Raw genomic sequence first — 16,309 nt, 5'->3', positions numbered from 1 at the left:
TGACCATTTGAAGAGACGTTTGGAAGCATTTTAAGCCATTTTCAGGTCACTTCCGGTTTTCTATCCGAATATCCGAATCCGGCCGGATATTGGGTTTGGATATCCGAGTTTACTCGGATACCAAAAAGTTCGGATTCGGATATCCGATTCGGATCCGGATATCTGAGTATCCGGATCCGAATCAATTCGGATTTTTAAAAGGGGTGTCCGAGCACCCCTGATTAGTAGTACCTGGTTAGTACCTCTGAGATATGACAGGTCACAGTAATCCTTTAACATGATGAACACTACACAAAAACATCATACAATACAAACCATGGATTTCCATAGCAAATCTGCTGGGGCCATAAACCCTAGGCCCAACTCAGCAATCACACAGTACAGGTCTCCTACCTTCAGAATATGAGGGACTAAGTCATTGTTTAGGGTTATTCTATGTATACAGATGTATATAGTTAATATACTGTAGTTAACCCATATCCACAGGTAAGCTCAGAATCTGTAAGTACACCCCAATTTCCCATTTCTCCATTCTCTGCAGACCATTCACCCTGCGAGCACTACCAGTAATTTATCTACAAGAGTGTGGTGGAGGTCACTAGGTACAGGAATCCAAAAAATAAATAGAAAGACAGTGAGCCGTTTAGGAGTGACAAATTCCCTTCAGTCCTGGAAACAAAATCAGTTGTTGTTACGACCCTTGATGTGATTTTCAACTATCCTGTTGGCACAGGGTTAACAGATCATTTCATGCCATGCCAATTCTAAGTATCTAATTGATGTCAGATCTGATAAGAGTGTGTCCACTTATGGTACCATTATTTGCAGCAACTGATAAGTTAAAGAGGCACTGTAGGGACATAAAGTAGAATGCAGTAAACCACTTTTACAGTAATTTTCCTAGTTGCAGCATAGGAAACATTCCCTATAGCTATATATCGCTGCATATTGGTAAGTGGCCCCACCCACACAGTGATGCTTAAAGAGAAACCATAACCAAGAATTGAACTTCATCCCAATCAGTAGCTGATACCCCCTTTCCCTTGGGAAATCTTTTCCTTTTCACAAATGGATCACAGATCATCAGGGGGCTCTGTATGGCTGATATTGGGGTGAAACCCAGTGTGATGTCAGGACCATGGTTCTGACATAACACTGTGGGAGCCTTGTTGCATTCTGGGAAATAACAGTTTTTTACAGCTGTTCCCACTGCCAAAAAAGCAAGCAGCATCTCCTTCCACTGACTTCACCTGCCAGCAGTAAAAATGTCACCATGTGATAATGTCAGAATGTAAATCAGGGAGAGGAAAGATTTTGCAATGGGTAAACACTGACTAAATCATTTATACATTATTATTGTAAAAATTAAGCACTTTTTTATTACATTACTTTCACTGGAGTTCCTCTTTAACCTAGGCTGCTTAAGTATGTGGAATTCTCTCTCCCCCTGAACCCCCTTCCCTGACCAGGTGCACATGACAGGACTATAGATAAACACATTTAGTCATCACATTATTTTCACTACAGCTCTTCTTTAAGTGTGACCCGTCAGAAGCTAATTGTGTATTGTAACAATTATTATTTGGTGGTATTTACTGTTAGTTTAATCAGAGGAGTAGTGCTGATGTCATGGTTGGTTAGCGCTCCCCTCAAGTAACATAATTAGGCAGCCTGTTCTCCAAAATAACATATCGGCAGCATGGCTTCTAAATAACATAAATGCAGTATTGCCCTAAAGTAATAGGCTGCATGTCCCCTAAATAACAGTCCAGTCCTCCTCAGCCTCCCAGCTCCAGTGTCAGTCACTAAAGGAGGGGGAGGGAGCCAGAGATTATGAGCAGTAATCTAGAGTCCCAGCAAAACAACTCTGCAGCCAGAGTCTCCAGGTCATATCGGGCAAAGTTCCCAGCTTAGCTAATGTTAGTCCAGCAGACCTGCACAAGTGAATACACCAGCACTTGTTTAAAGCAGGTTCTCTGCATATGAAAGCCGATAATTATGTTTTAAGCTACACAATCATCCGTAATGATAGTTTTTCTGAGAATAAACACCACTTTTCAAGCAAATGACAATCAGCTGGGGGTGTCAGCAGGTAGGAGTTAGTGCAAGGCATGTTTTAGCTGGAAATCAAAGTGAGCTTTTCGTGTGTAATCTGGATGGGGTAATTTCAGCGCAGGACGTGTCGGAAAACATGACATTACAGGAGATTTGTAATGAGCTGTTCAGCAAATCTCAGAGCTCTGCTCCAGTCCTGGCACTGTCTGTGATGTGCTGCACTGTCACCCGCTGGCCGCTGCACACATGAATCTTGAGAGTGTGACACACTGAATATACCTAACCATTCGCCAAGTCACTGATCTCTCTCTCTCTTTTTATTTTATCAGCAATGAAATCTGGAGGCACCCAACTCAAACTCATCATGACGTTCCAGAATTACGGACAAGCCTTGTTTAAACCCATGAAGTAAGTCATTGCTATTGGATTCTTGCACTGTTTGACTTTATTTGCATTTTGTTTTTTATGACATAGCTCACAGAGCCAGAGCAGTATCATCTACAAGGCAACCCAGGCAAGTGCCTGGGGCCTAATGAGTGTCAAGGGGTCCGGATGCCAACTTTTCTGGCCCATTTCCTACTTCAGCTTACCAAAAGGATCATAAAGGGCAGCCAAAGTTACTTTCTTGCCTGAAGCCCCATTTAATCCTAATCCTTCTTCTGTTCAGTGCTCACAGCTGTATTTCATTTGGATTCCCTGCTTTGGAATTAAGTTCCTGTCCCTGTTTCCCCCACAGTTGTCCTTCTTTGAGGCTTTGTGGGTAGATCTGTGTCTGTCCCTGTCTTATTTAAAGGGTAACTCAACTTTTGTAAAAAAAAAAAAAAAAAAAGCATTAATACATTATTAATGCTGCAGCACACTTTTAGTTATTTAATGCTATTGAAGTAAAGCTGAGATGAACCGATACAAAGTATTTTTACTTACCTGGGGCTTCCTTTAGCCTCTTGTAGTCAGGCAGCTACTTCACCATACTTCTGGTCTGATCATCTGTACTCCTGGGTTGTGGGCCATTGCGCATGAGCTGTTTTGGGCCTCCTCCATTGCAAGTCTTAATAAAACCTTGCATGCGCAGAACAAGCACAGGAGCATGATTGGGGCCCAGGTCTGTGCATGCACAGTAGTCTGCAACTCCAGAGTCACAGACTTTACGGGGCTGCTGCAACCGAGGAGCCCGGGAGGCTTGGATGCTTTCTGTGCATTGAAGGACATCCACGGCTATAATTACTAAATCATTCCCAGCAGAGTTGGTCTAGGGATTTTATCTGACTGCCATCTGGTGGAAGGATTTCTTTCTCTTTAATACTTGGCCCAGGCCATGTAAGGGTTTTTTTTTTTTGCATTAAACTGGATCAACTGGAATATGTGAGGGTGCAGGAGAGAAATGTACCTAATTTTTATTTATTTATTTTTATTCTGGTTGGACTTGTTCGACAGATGTATTTAAAGGATACCCGAAGTGACATATGACATGATGAGATAGACATGAGTATGTATAGTGCCAAGCACACAAATAACTATGCTGTGTTCCTTTTTTTTGTTTCTCTGCCTGAAATAGTTAAATATCAGGTATGTAAGTGGCTGACTCAGTCCTGACTCAAACAGGAAGTGACTACAATGTGACCCTCACTGATAAGAAATTCCCCTTTTTACCTCTTTCTTGCTCTCAGAAGCCATTTTCTGCTAGGAAAGTCTTTCATAGTTGGAATTTCTTATCAGTGAGGGTCGCACTGTAGTCACTTCCTGTCTGAGTCAGGACTGAGTCAGCCACTTACATACCTGATATTTAACTCTTTCAGGCAGAGAAAGAAAAAAAGGAACACAGTATAGTTATTTGTGTGCTTGGCACTGTACATACCCATGTCTATCTCATCATCTCACATGTCAGTTTGGGTATCCTTTAAGTAATTGATCGAAGCTGTGATTGATACTTGACAACCAAACAAGCAGAATATATAGCCTAATGACTTCCATTGTGGAGTGCTACTTCTTAAAGTGACCAATACAGCAAATGTCGACTCAAACAGCACTGTTCTCCATTTGGCCTATAGTGTTCTACACTTTAAAAATGTTCAATGCTGACGTCTATGGAGAGACTATCAGGCTGACTGACCATTTACTGCGGAAGAGCTCTTTGGTAGCATATATATAGTGACTTCTGTAAGTTCACAGGAAGTTCATGACACATTTCTTCCCATTTCCATTTAGAAGCTCTTGCGCCTGTACATCCTGCAGGATCTTGGCTGGGATCCTGGTCTGGGTGTTTATTAACATAGCTGTTTCAAGTTATCTTGTGTAATATCAATGAGCTTAGCTGTGTAGCGATATCAAGTAACACCTGTTATACAGTAACTGAACCTTCTGTCGTGTGGTGAAAGTGTGACTTCAGGCAGACAAGACACACACTTCACTCCACGTCTATTAATCCAATCACATTAACACAAACCAGAGGTGGTACTAAAACACAGGGATAGGTAGGAAATGTACACTCTAGGCAGACTAACCACCCTGTGACTGTGTAATAGCAAAAATACACAGGTCCAGAGAAGCTTTGCAAACAGTTGGACTTCTATGCAGCCACATTAGCCCCTAAGCTTTTTACAGCGAGTCATTCTGCCTGGCAGGTAAAATGACAAAGCTAAATTGCTTATCTCATCTGTTTTATAATTTCACACAATAGCTGTGCCTTAATACTGCACATGTAAAGTAAAAATTAAGGTACATACTCACCGGTCATTTGGACGTCACGTGTCTACAAAACGGTCGTTCGGCTGATAAGGCTGATTTTGACGGATCCGCTTGACGTCCGAATGACCGGTCCGAATGACTCAGACGTGTGTATTTACCTTAAGGTAGCCTCCTCAGACACCCTGTGGCACTCCATATTTGGACTGTGCTGGCTGAAAACTCATAATAATGACAATGGCCCTCAGATCTACAGCTCGGTTGCTTGGAATGTAAGCATCACTTCAGGCCCTGAGTGCCGGACAGAGCAGCAGTAGGGGGGGACGCAACGGCAGGGGAGAGCGGGTGGGCATAGCGCTACAATTCACCTTCTGCTAGGCATCGGTGCACCCAGTATAGCCAGGCATAGGTGCTCCCAGCATAACCAGGCATAGGTGCTCCCAGTATAGCCAGACATGTGCTCCCAGTATGGGTTGCTAGGCAATGGCAGGGGAGAGCAGGTGGGCATAGCGCTACAATTCACCTTCTGCATTGCATGCTTCTTCAATCTCCTTCCTCCCAGGTGTCTGTTGTGTTGGTAACAGCTCCCCCTGTGATGACTTAACCGCATGTCATCCCAGGGGCGCTGTTACCGGCATCGTGACGGACGACTGAGAGGAAGGAGATTGAGGAAGCGTGCATCACGGAAGGTGAGTTGTAGCGCTATGCCCACCTGCTCTCGCCTGCCATTGCCTAGCAACCCATACTGGGAGCACATGTCTGGCTATACTGGGAGCACCTATGCCTGGTTATACTGGGAGCACCTATGCCTGGCCATACTGGGTGCACCTATGCCTAGCTACCTATACTGGAGGGACCTATACCTGGCTAACCTATACCTGGCTAACCTATACTGCGGGCACCTATACCTGGGTACGCGGGGGGGGGGAGGGTATGTGTCTTCTCTCCATCGCCGGTGCTCCTCCCTGTTTCTTCCCAGTGGCAGGTACCTTACGTGACCACATAATCGCAAGCCGCTAGCCTTTCTCCTAAGACACAGTTGCCACGGGAGAGAAGAGACAGGGATGGGTGTCCGGCAGCTATGGAGAGAAGACATGTAAGTGAGCTGTGAACAGGTGAGTGTAAGCTCTGCTGCCAACACAGCCCATTGGTCATTCCGGAATCAAGTGCTGGGACCCTCGCTATCCTGACCTGCTGCCGATTGAGCAATATCTTCTGTCTGGATTGATTAACCAGTTCGATCTATTCCAGATGAAAATTGAACAGCGTTTGCAGCATCGATTTCTAGCAGATTCAATCAGAGTGATCGAATCTGCCGGATATCAAAGGTAAAATAAATAAAAGTATGTCCACCTTAAGGATATGATTATCTAACTAATGAATTGTTAATGAATGAGCAAGTGAACCGCAATGAAGTAAAGCCATGCTTACTTAACACACCGAATTGTACACAGAGAAGTTTCTTTTTTCTCTCCAAACATCGGCACTTCGAGAGCCACAAGTGTGACCACAACTTCTCTGCACATCTCCTTTAGCAAATTCTATTCTCAATGCAATCTTTGCTTGCTTAATATCTTATCTCAACAGAGAATGAGGCATGAAATAGAAAATTATTGTATTGAAATACAGACCTCCCTCTAGTGGTTAACCTGTTTAAAACAGATACGGTGGTAACGTAAATATAGTGTTTTAAAATGTGCCAATTACTTTGGTGATCACACAAGTTTCTGTGACAGTGCTCTAGTCACTGAGGCTAGTGCTACATAGATACCCAGGTTCCTGTGATATGATCTGTCAGGCCTCATTGAAATGGCATGTGGCAAGCTTGTGAAAACTCTGGCTCCTGGGATGTAACAATGGTCACTTGGCCTCCTGGGACACAGCAGTGGTTACTCGTGTACATATAATGCTCAGGGTGCTGTGGCAAGGTGTGATTATTATGTAGGCTTCAGTGAATTAACTGTGGTCACTCAGGCTCCTTTGGAATAGCTGTACTCACTCTTGTTAAAAGGCTGTGTGGTCACCCAGGCTTTTGAGATGTGAAAGTGATTACTCACACCATGTGATACTAGTCACTCAGAATCCTGTGACATGGATAAGGTGGTTAAAGACTCCTGCGATATTCCTGTTATTTCCCATTCCCAGTGGCACAACTGGTCATTCCTGATCCATTGACACAGCAGTCTCCATCCATGCTTCTGAGACACAGCTGTGGTCCCCTAGGCTCCTATGACATGGCTGTGGTCACCCAAGCTTTTATGATATGGCAATAAATACTCATCTTCTATGTAACAGTTGGTAACTTTGGACCTAGTGACTCAGCCAGCTACTCAGACTTCTGGGACACAGCTGTGAACACTTGGGCTCCTATGACATGGCTGTGGTCAACCAAGCTTGTGTAATATGGCAGTGTGTACTCACCTAATGTAAAGCAGCTGATCATTTTGGATCCAGTGGCACAGTTAAACACTCAGACACCAGTTACATGGCTATGATGACTAACACTTCTGTAGAATTGTTTGGTTTACTGGACACAGTCCTCCAACGACCTGCGCCTGAGTGCCCCTTGCATTTCTCACTCCCAAGGAAAACTGCAGGACTTCTCTAGTGCTGCCCCACACTATCTGGAACTACCTTCAACCACCCATCACGACTCACCCCCTTCTTCCACACTTTCAAACAAGCCCTCAAAACAAACTCTTCAAGATCACCAATCCCCCATTTTGCCCTTACTTGTTCTGCTAAGCATCTATTTTGCAGCCCCTACCTAGTGTGTCCCTACCCCCTCCCTTCAGATTGTAAGCCTCTGGCAGGGCTCTCCCCTCCTAGTGTTTCCAACTGGACCATGCACCATAATCATGGACTGACTTGGACTTGAATTATTTGGTATCTAAGTCCTTCCACTATGTCACATGATCATGTATCGTTTACCTAGTTCCTTGTATGTCCTAGTTTGTATGCCCCCTCCCCCACCCCCCTTATCTATTGTCCAGTGCTGTGTAATATACAGTTATAATAATAATATGGTTGCAGCTACTCAGTCTTTAGTTACATGGCAGTGGTGGGAGCGTATTTTATACATAGTTGTGGGCATGTGTTGTGGATCACAGATACAGGGTCGATGTGCATCTCCCAAAACCTTTTTGGTCCCCATGTATGTACTATTCCAGGAAACAGCCCTCTAAGCAAGTGCATTGGGTAACCCCAGAGCAGGTTCATCCACCAGGCAACCTAGGCAGCTGCTTGGGAACTAGTTAGGGTCAAAGGGCCCATCTGCCACTTTCTTTGACCTCTCTCCACTTCCGCTTACCAAAAGGACCACAAGGGGGCCCCACATCTACTACCTTGCCTAGGGCCCCATTACATTGTAATCCCTCTCTGGGTAACTCTGCTCTAAAGCAACCATTTAAAGACAGTCAGGTTCCAGGCAGCTATCTGAAGATCAAGCCGCCGTTTTAAATAAAGCTACTGACTTTTTAAATGATTTGAAACTGTTCTGGATGGAAGATTATTCACAGGCACATTTCCACTTGCAGCACAGCGCAGAAGAGATAAGCTATTCTCACTGGGCGTCATTCCAAATGTGAGCGATTTGTTGTGAGGTCCCCCCCTCTTCGTCTGAAAATCACATTCCATTATCTTGTTTTGAACTACATTCTGCATGGCTGATTTAAATAGTTTTCCTAAGCAGGAATCCACAATAGTCTCTATTAGCGGCTACACGGGATTATAAATGAAGCTCAAATTAGAGTTTTTGCAAATAGCATACTTATAAAAACCCAAAATGAGAATGTAATAAAACAGTAGCAGAGTGTAGTAAAAGGGCTTTTAAAGGATATTGGAACATGGAAAGCGGAATGGAAAAGGCAGCCTGGACATTTTTCGGAATGATGAATGCAGATGCAGCCTGGACACTGATGTCAGATGAGCTGAGAGCCAGTACAGGCCCCAGGGCAAGTGACCTTTCTGCCACTCTCCTTTCCTGACACTGATATGATACAATCTGCCCTTAAAGTGACTCTGTAGTGAGTCATTGCGTATGAATCCACTGCTTTATCCTCAAAACATGAAAATGAAAGCACAGAGGTAGATACTGCTTGCCTTGCAGTTGGCAACAGCTGTTATACCCCACAATGCAACGAGGTTCACAGTCAGGAAACTGTCAGGGCCATGGCCCTGACATCACACTATGTGAGGGGTTTCACTACAATATCAGCCATACAGATTTCCCTGATGATAAAAGATTGTAAGCTCGCAAGGGCAGGGACCTCCTCCTAGTGTTTCTCATACCGCTGTAATTTTAACATATGCACATGTACCAACTACACATCAACTATGTATGTATTTTATTCTATTCAATGTATTCTATTCTGGGTTTTATTCTATTCAATGCCATGACTGTACAGTGTCTTTTACTTCTCATGTATATTTGTTCCCCATTATTTGTTTGTACTATGTACAGCGGTACGGAAGATGTTGGCGCTTTATAAATAATAAATAATAATAAGATTTATTTGAGAAAAGGTAAAGATTTCTCGTGGGAAAGGGGGTGTCGGCAACTGATTGGGATAAAGTTTAATCCTGGGTTAAGGACAAAAGAGATACACAGAGTCCAATATAGTGTAGTATGCAAAACTAGGGGTTGGAAATAAAAAGTATATAATGTATATACTCACAAACGTGGGTTACCGTCTAGGCAACCACTGTATAGGCAGGTGAGGAGATTAGACCTGTCCTCACTCAGGATTAAAAGTCGCTCTCTGTAGATAAGGGAAAATGGGGATCAACCCATCCACCAGGGGTGGATATTGATAATGTAAGAGTGAAAAGAGGCGCCAGCAGGATAAAAGGTTCTAAAAGGCTTAAAATCCCTCAGGAGGTGGTGGTGGACTCGCCTCCCCGAAGCAGACAAGATACCGTCAGTTTTATAACAACAGGTTTATTAATATACTCCAAATCAAACAGTGCAACGCGTTTCACAGGTATTTTCCCGCTTCCTCAGGCAATAAACAGATAGGAGTACACAGTATAGTCTCAAGGTCACAAATAGCGCCTCTGTCGCAGTTTTTGTTAGTTAATTAGTTAGTTAGTTAGTTGTCATGATTAGTTGAGCTCTGCACAGCAGATACTCACAATAATGTGCAAAAACCCAGGATAGATTTATGGGGCAGTACAGTTAAAATAAACATTTTTTACATCCAATCCAAGCAGATATAAATACAGTTTAATGCAGACTACTTAAACAGTTTAATGATTGCACACAAAATATCCAGGGACAGGTATTCAAGTAGGATGACCAATGCATCTGGTTCACCATGAACTTGCTGGTTGGTCTGTACCTCTCAATGCAGGATTCAGGATACATGTAATATGGATAAACATAGGCTATTCAGTATTCAGGCTTTGCATCAGTCTGGGAAATTTGAGGACCCCGTATCAGTGTAAGTTTCAAATATCGATTTTAAGATTGGTGTGTGCGGAGGTTAAAGGATAGCGATGCGGTGGGGACACATGATTCAGAATGCATGCAACTGAGATGCGTGCAACCAGGCTTAAACAAGAAAGACAAGGCCAGGCAAGACTGGATCAAGGAGATGAGTACTAAGCTGTCGACAGAGTTAAGGTGGCCATACAATGGTCGATTTGCCATCAGATTCGACCAAAAGATAGATCCCTCTCTGATCGAATCTGATCAGAGAGGGATCGCATGGCCACCTTACTGCAAACAGATTGTGAATCGATTTCAGCCTGAAACCGATCACAATCTGTGGAGCTGCTGCCGCCCAACCCGCATACATTACCTGTTCCGGCCGGCGCGAGTCCCCTGGTCCACCGCTGTCTTCTTCTCCGCCTGGTCCCGGCATCTTCTCCGCATCGGCTCCCAGCTGGGATCTTCTCCCATCACCTTCCGCATCACACATCCGGCATCCGCGTATAACTTTCTGTCACTCCAGTGACAGCGGAAGTTCAAATAGAGCGCCCTCTATTTGTACTTCCGCTGTCGCTGCAGTGACACAGGAAGTTATGCCGGATGCTGTGATGCGGAAAAGATGCCAGCCGGGAGGTGACAGCGGTGACTCGCGCCGAAGGAGCAGGTAATGTATCTCCGCTGTATTGCGTTGGTCGTTGGGCATTCGAACGCCGCTATCGACGCACTCCCGACCCCCCGGCGACCGAGAAAAATCTTCCGCACGGATGGATCGACGGGAACGATGGATTTCGGACAGAAATCCATCGTTCTGTCAGCGGTGTGTGCGGTGCTTTCACGTCCGTTTCGATCACTGTGATCGAAACGGCTGTATTTCGGCGGGAAAATCATTAGGTGTATGGGCCCCTTCAGGCAAGAGTGCCAATGCAACAGCAGGGATTGCTAGGAAGTCCAGCAATACTCAGTCAATACAGCAATTGCCCTCCAGCTGATCAGGAACTCACATGCACATACACAGGAATTGGCGGGCTCAGACGGTTCCTGAGAGATTTCATGCTCAAATTGATCGGGAATCGGCCTGCGGTGTATGGGCAGCCGACAGATCTCCCTCTAATCAGATTTGATTACAGAGAGATTTGTCTCTTGGTCAAATCTGCCCATCATCGCTAGATGAATGGCTACCTTTACAGTTATGATACTGCTGTGGGCAGCACGGTGGCGTATTGGTTAGCTCTCTCGCCTTGCAGCACTGGGTCCCTGGTTCGAATCCCAGCCAGGGCACTATCTGCAAAGAGTTTGTACGTTCTCCCCGTGTCTGCGTGGGTTTCCTCCGGGCACTCCGGTTTCCTCCCACATTCCAAAAACATACAGATAAGTTAATTGGCTCCCCCTAAAAAATTGGCCCTAGACTACAGTACTTACACTACATAATATAGACATATGGTAATGGTAGGGATTAGATTGTGAGCTCCTTTGAGGGATAGTTAGTGACAAGATATATATATATATATATATATATACACTGTACAACGCTGTGTAATATGTCGGCGCTATATAAATACTAAATAATAATAATAATAAATAATAATAATATGATATTGATAGGGAGCATATTATGGGTGTGAGCAGTCTGTACAACAAATTATTCTGTCTGCTTTCTGTTTGCATTTTGAGATGAAAGACAAACTAATGGGTTATCAGGGCAGTTTCTAGACTAAATTGCACCCAGGTCGAGGGTGTAAAAATAGGTAGGTGACCCTAGTATAGGTTAGCTAGGTAGGTGCCTCCAGTATAGGTTAGATAGGTAGGTGCTCCCATATGCGTCGGGGGAGAGCAGGCATAACGGAGTTACAACTCACCATCCGCAATCCCTGCACGCACTCAGCCTCTATATTGTTCCTTCTTCCTCCCAGGTGCTACTCACGTTGGTAACAGCGGCCCTTGTAATGACATGCAGTTACGTCGGGATGCGCTGTTACTAATGCGACAGATGCCTTGGACAGGAAGAAGAAAGAGGCTGCATGAGTGCGGAGATTTTGGAAGGTGAGTTCTAACTCCGTTATGTCTGCTCTCCCCCGCCACTCCGCCCAGCGTCTCGAGCTGTCCCACGGTTCGCACGGCCTGTGTGTTATATCCTGAGATCTAAGCAGCTACGCTACCACCAGAAACTCTAGACATTTTTACATTCAGACTCATATACAATGGTATGTGTTTGTAGTTGCAAAATACGTGTCTCATTAAATAGTAATGGTAATACACCAGAATATTCATTATACATGGGGGCTCTTACGCTTTTACAAATATAATATTTGCTGAGAGTACAGTGGTCGGGCTGTGCAGGCGGAGTGGTAAAATGACATGGGAAGAGGATTAGTAAACAGAGCCCGTAGTTTTCCTGCTGGTAGCGCTCATGTCTGTGTTATTAAGCAGACATATTGATCCGGATGCTGACTGGCTATAGAGATAAGCTGTTAATTTATAGTTTCCTATCTGAATGCCTGTCTGTACCAGCGGCTTATTACAATGGGGACATTCAGCCATGCCAGTAAAATAGCTGTATCTGGGCATTTCTATCTGCAACACGCAGCTTGCGCATCTCCTGCAAAGTTTAGTAACAGTCCACAGCAGATCCTGACTGTAAACCAGCTCCACTCTAGCCCCAGGGTGTTCAGCACTGTCACATCTCATCATCTGTACACAACTGTGACTCACACCTTTCAGTTAACTCCTCATCTGATAACAGGCAAAGCAGCAGCATTATAGCCATATGACTGCAGTGTGGGTATCAATTAACAAAATGTATACTTCTTCATGCCTGGCCAAGCACTGTATAGGGATCCTAATTGGCTGCAGTGCACTAGTGTAAAGCTGCAGTGCACCAGTGCATAGCATTGTGGGAAGAGCACAAAGAACCACATTATACGCTGTATTTTATATGGCAGAACTGAGTCCATCTATTATTATTATTATTATTATTATTATTATTATTATTACTGATTTATATGGCGCAAATGCCTTTCATTGTATTGTGCAAATAAATATTGTATACAGGTTTTATGAACAAACAAGCATAATATGAATAAAAGGTAGTACAGTACATCTACTACACTGAGAAAAAATATAAATGCAACACTTTGGTTTTGCTCACAAAAGACCCATTATGCGGGAAGATCAACAGCATAGGTTGATAAAGCTGGCCAAAATCATAGGTGTAGATGTAGTACAGCAAAGGTCCAAGGACTGAGCCCTATGGTAGTAAAATGGATGAGAGGTGGAGATGGTTTATAAATAGGCAATATTAAAAGTCCTTCCACTGAGATAAAAGGAAAGGCAAGCCATGAGTAAATATGGCCCTTTATGCCTAGAGGAATCTAGAGAAGTAAATGATGGGCATCAGTGTCATAAGCTGAAGCTAGATAAGGAAGTGAACAGGTACTGTAGTAAGTTTGGTCTTGAACACTAGACTGGATGGATTCAGTTAACTAACTACTAGACGTATGAAACAAATTAGAGTTGAAGGCGTGGGAAGGGCTCTAAGTAGGAAGGCTAAGTTGTACAGTGATGCCATTTCTACTGCTATTAGTTTTATTTTCTTTGAATGATATGGCAAAGTTGTCAGCTAACATGTAGGGAGGAGGATGCAGCGAAGAGAGTGGGGCGTCAACAGTATTGAAAAACTCTCTGGGATTATGAGAGTGTGACCTTCTAAGAAATAAAAAGAAGAATTGTTTTGCTGCAGATAGAGTAATCCTGAGCTGCTGCAGGGAACATTTGTGTATCTGGAAATCATTGGTTGATCTGTTCTTTTGCCAACGCCATTCAGCAACCCAAGTCTGTCATTTCAGCTATTCTGTCTGAATCGTGTGCCAATGTTGTAATTTGGCACAGTGAGACTGGTGGTTTGTAAAGGGAACTACCAAGTCAAGGGCAGAGGTAATAGTATATTATGGTAATGAGCTGCAGCGAGTCCAGGATCAGAGAAGAGGGGGCATAGCGGGAAGAGATTGTATAGAGTCTGGGAGTATTTGCAGGTTCAGATTGTGTACATTTCATAACAGCAGGCTGCTGCAGAAACATGGACATGTATGACAGGTCCTCTATGAATTCACACAGCAGTTCATCCACTGTGCAGCTTTAGGTTAATGGAAAGAAGGGGCGTAACAATAGACCCTGCAAGGGATGCTGCTGCAGGGGGGCCCAGAAGCCACAGGGGGCCCAGTCCTGAGAGACTGACAACTAAGGACACGGAGAGAAAAAACTTTCTGCTCTCTGCACAATTGTTCTAATGACTGCATCTGCTCTGCCACTGATAACGAATCATACAAAGTTTTGCAGACAAAGATTTGTACACAGGCCCTATTCATTGTTCAGTAGGGTCTTGTGTACAGTGCTGTTCTACCCAGCCTTTTTACCCCTCCTTTGGCGGGAGGGGGCCCCATCCAAAGTTTTTCAGGGGGCTCAGTGATTTACACTTACGCCCCTGATGGAAGGGACAGTGGCATATCAATAGACTATGCTTTCAAGAGCCAAAGTTGTGCTTTCATGAAACCTCACACACTTTCTATTACATATGGTAGGTCAGGTAACAGGGAATTCACTTCACAGTGAGTGGAAATCCCTTAGCCTGTGGGAGGGGAGACCAGGAGCCTGATGGTGCAGTATCGTTAGGTGCAGATTAAGAGACAGAAAGTTGAAGGTAGTGTATACTCACAAAGATGGGTTGCAGTCCTGCAACCACCGTATACACATGCAGAAAAATAACCGCTTTTGCTCGGGATCCCAGATCTTTCTGGAACTCGGTGGTCCCTCTCCTCCTATGGCTCTTCCTACTTGTGGACCAGCCACAGTCTAGTGAGGGATATACACCTCTCGTGGAGATGTAAAATAACAATGGGAATAGGGATGGGAGGCACCCAGTGGTTGTGGTGGGGTAGGGCAGGCATATATCAATACATTAAAAATAATAAGGTGGTGTCTTAACGCTAATGACAAATCACATAGAAAGGAAAAGGGAGTCTTTATTGTACACAAAATGGTTATGCTGTAGACAACACGTTTCATGGGTCTCAGCCCGCTTCCGCAGGTCAATACAAACTGATAACCTTACCACGTGTGGGGCGTGGGCACCTTAATAGGCTTAGTAGGCAACTAAGGTGCCCATGCCCCACATGGGTCATAGATTAAGGGCCTTCATCCTTGCAGTCTAAACTTTGGAGATGATGAAATCCAGCCATTAGTAGCAGCCACACACCAAAGCATGTCATGGATAAACATACAAACTCTGTGCAGATACTGTCCTAACCAGGAATGAAATCTGGAACTCTGCCGATGCAAGGTGAGAGTACTCACACGGCTGGATTTACCATAAAGCACTGTTGATGGCCACCTGATGATGGAAAGGCGACTCACTTCCCTCCTTTCCTACGCAGAGTTCCGAGCAGAGTTTAAATGAGAGGTTACTCACCCAACTCTCTGCATCCCACTGAAAAGGTTTCCCTTTGTTTAGGGGCACTACTAGCTACTGAATGACCATACCGCTGGCTACCTAATGCTAAGAGACCCCTGTAGCTATGTCTGGTAAGAGAAGTAAGGGAGAAGAGACAGATGGGCTAGTCAGCACACTTGTGGTGTGGTTGGACGGGGGTTTGTAGGTTCATGGAGGGTAAAGTCCAGGGTGCCAGGACAGACATCTGTGCCTACTGCCTATAGGCTCCTCCTGTGATGTAGAGCCGGGGCTGTCACCAGCTATCCACCATGCTGCTGACACAGTCGTCTTGTCAATGCCACCTAGTGGCAGGATAGAGTACACGTTCAGTATGTTAATGCACACTGCTTCAGCCTCTGTGAGTTTTTGGCTCTGTGATGGGAGGATTTGGGGGTAGAGGTTGTAAGGATATGGTGTTTCAGGAAGGGAGGCTCTTTCTTGGGGTGTGTGGAAAGGCATCTCAGATAAGTGTAACTTATAAGTACGCTTATCCTATAAATAAAGAGAAGGAGCAATGATGTTTGGCCCTGTTACATATCTGTGTGGAGAAGGAGTTGGGTTAATACTGATGCATTCTGGGTGATGTGCTGTCTTGTCCTCTGGCACTGCGGTAGAGCAGAGTGCTTGTGGTACAGTAATGTACGGTGTCAGCACAGCTC

At 44.5% G+C, this 16,309-nt stretch overlaps 1 protein-coding gene across 1 annotated transcript in view; it reads left to right on the top strand.

Moving 5' to 3' along the window:
* The window catches only part of FAM20C (FAM20C golgi associated secretory pathway kinase), a 297,806-nt gene that overhangs the window by 79,459 nt on the left and 202,038 nt on the right, over positions 1-16,309 (top strand). The window contains 1 exon segment of the mRNA XM_068244609.1: positions 2,385-2,463. Coding sequence (XP_068100710.1) covers positions 2,385-2,463 — 79 coding nt within the window.

This window comes from Hyperolius riggenbachi, chromosome 7, assembly GCF_040937935.1.
Source record: "Hyperolius riggenbachi isolate aHypRig1 chromosome 7, aHypRig1.pri, whole genome shotgun sequence".
Lineage (NCBI taxonomy): Eukaryota > Metazoa > Chordata > Amphibia > Anura > Hyperoliidae > Hyperolius > Hyperolius riggenbachi.
This window is presented reverse-complemented; position numbering and strand designations above follow the sequence as displayed.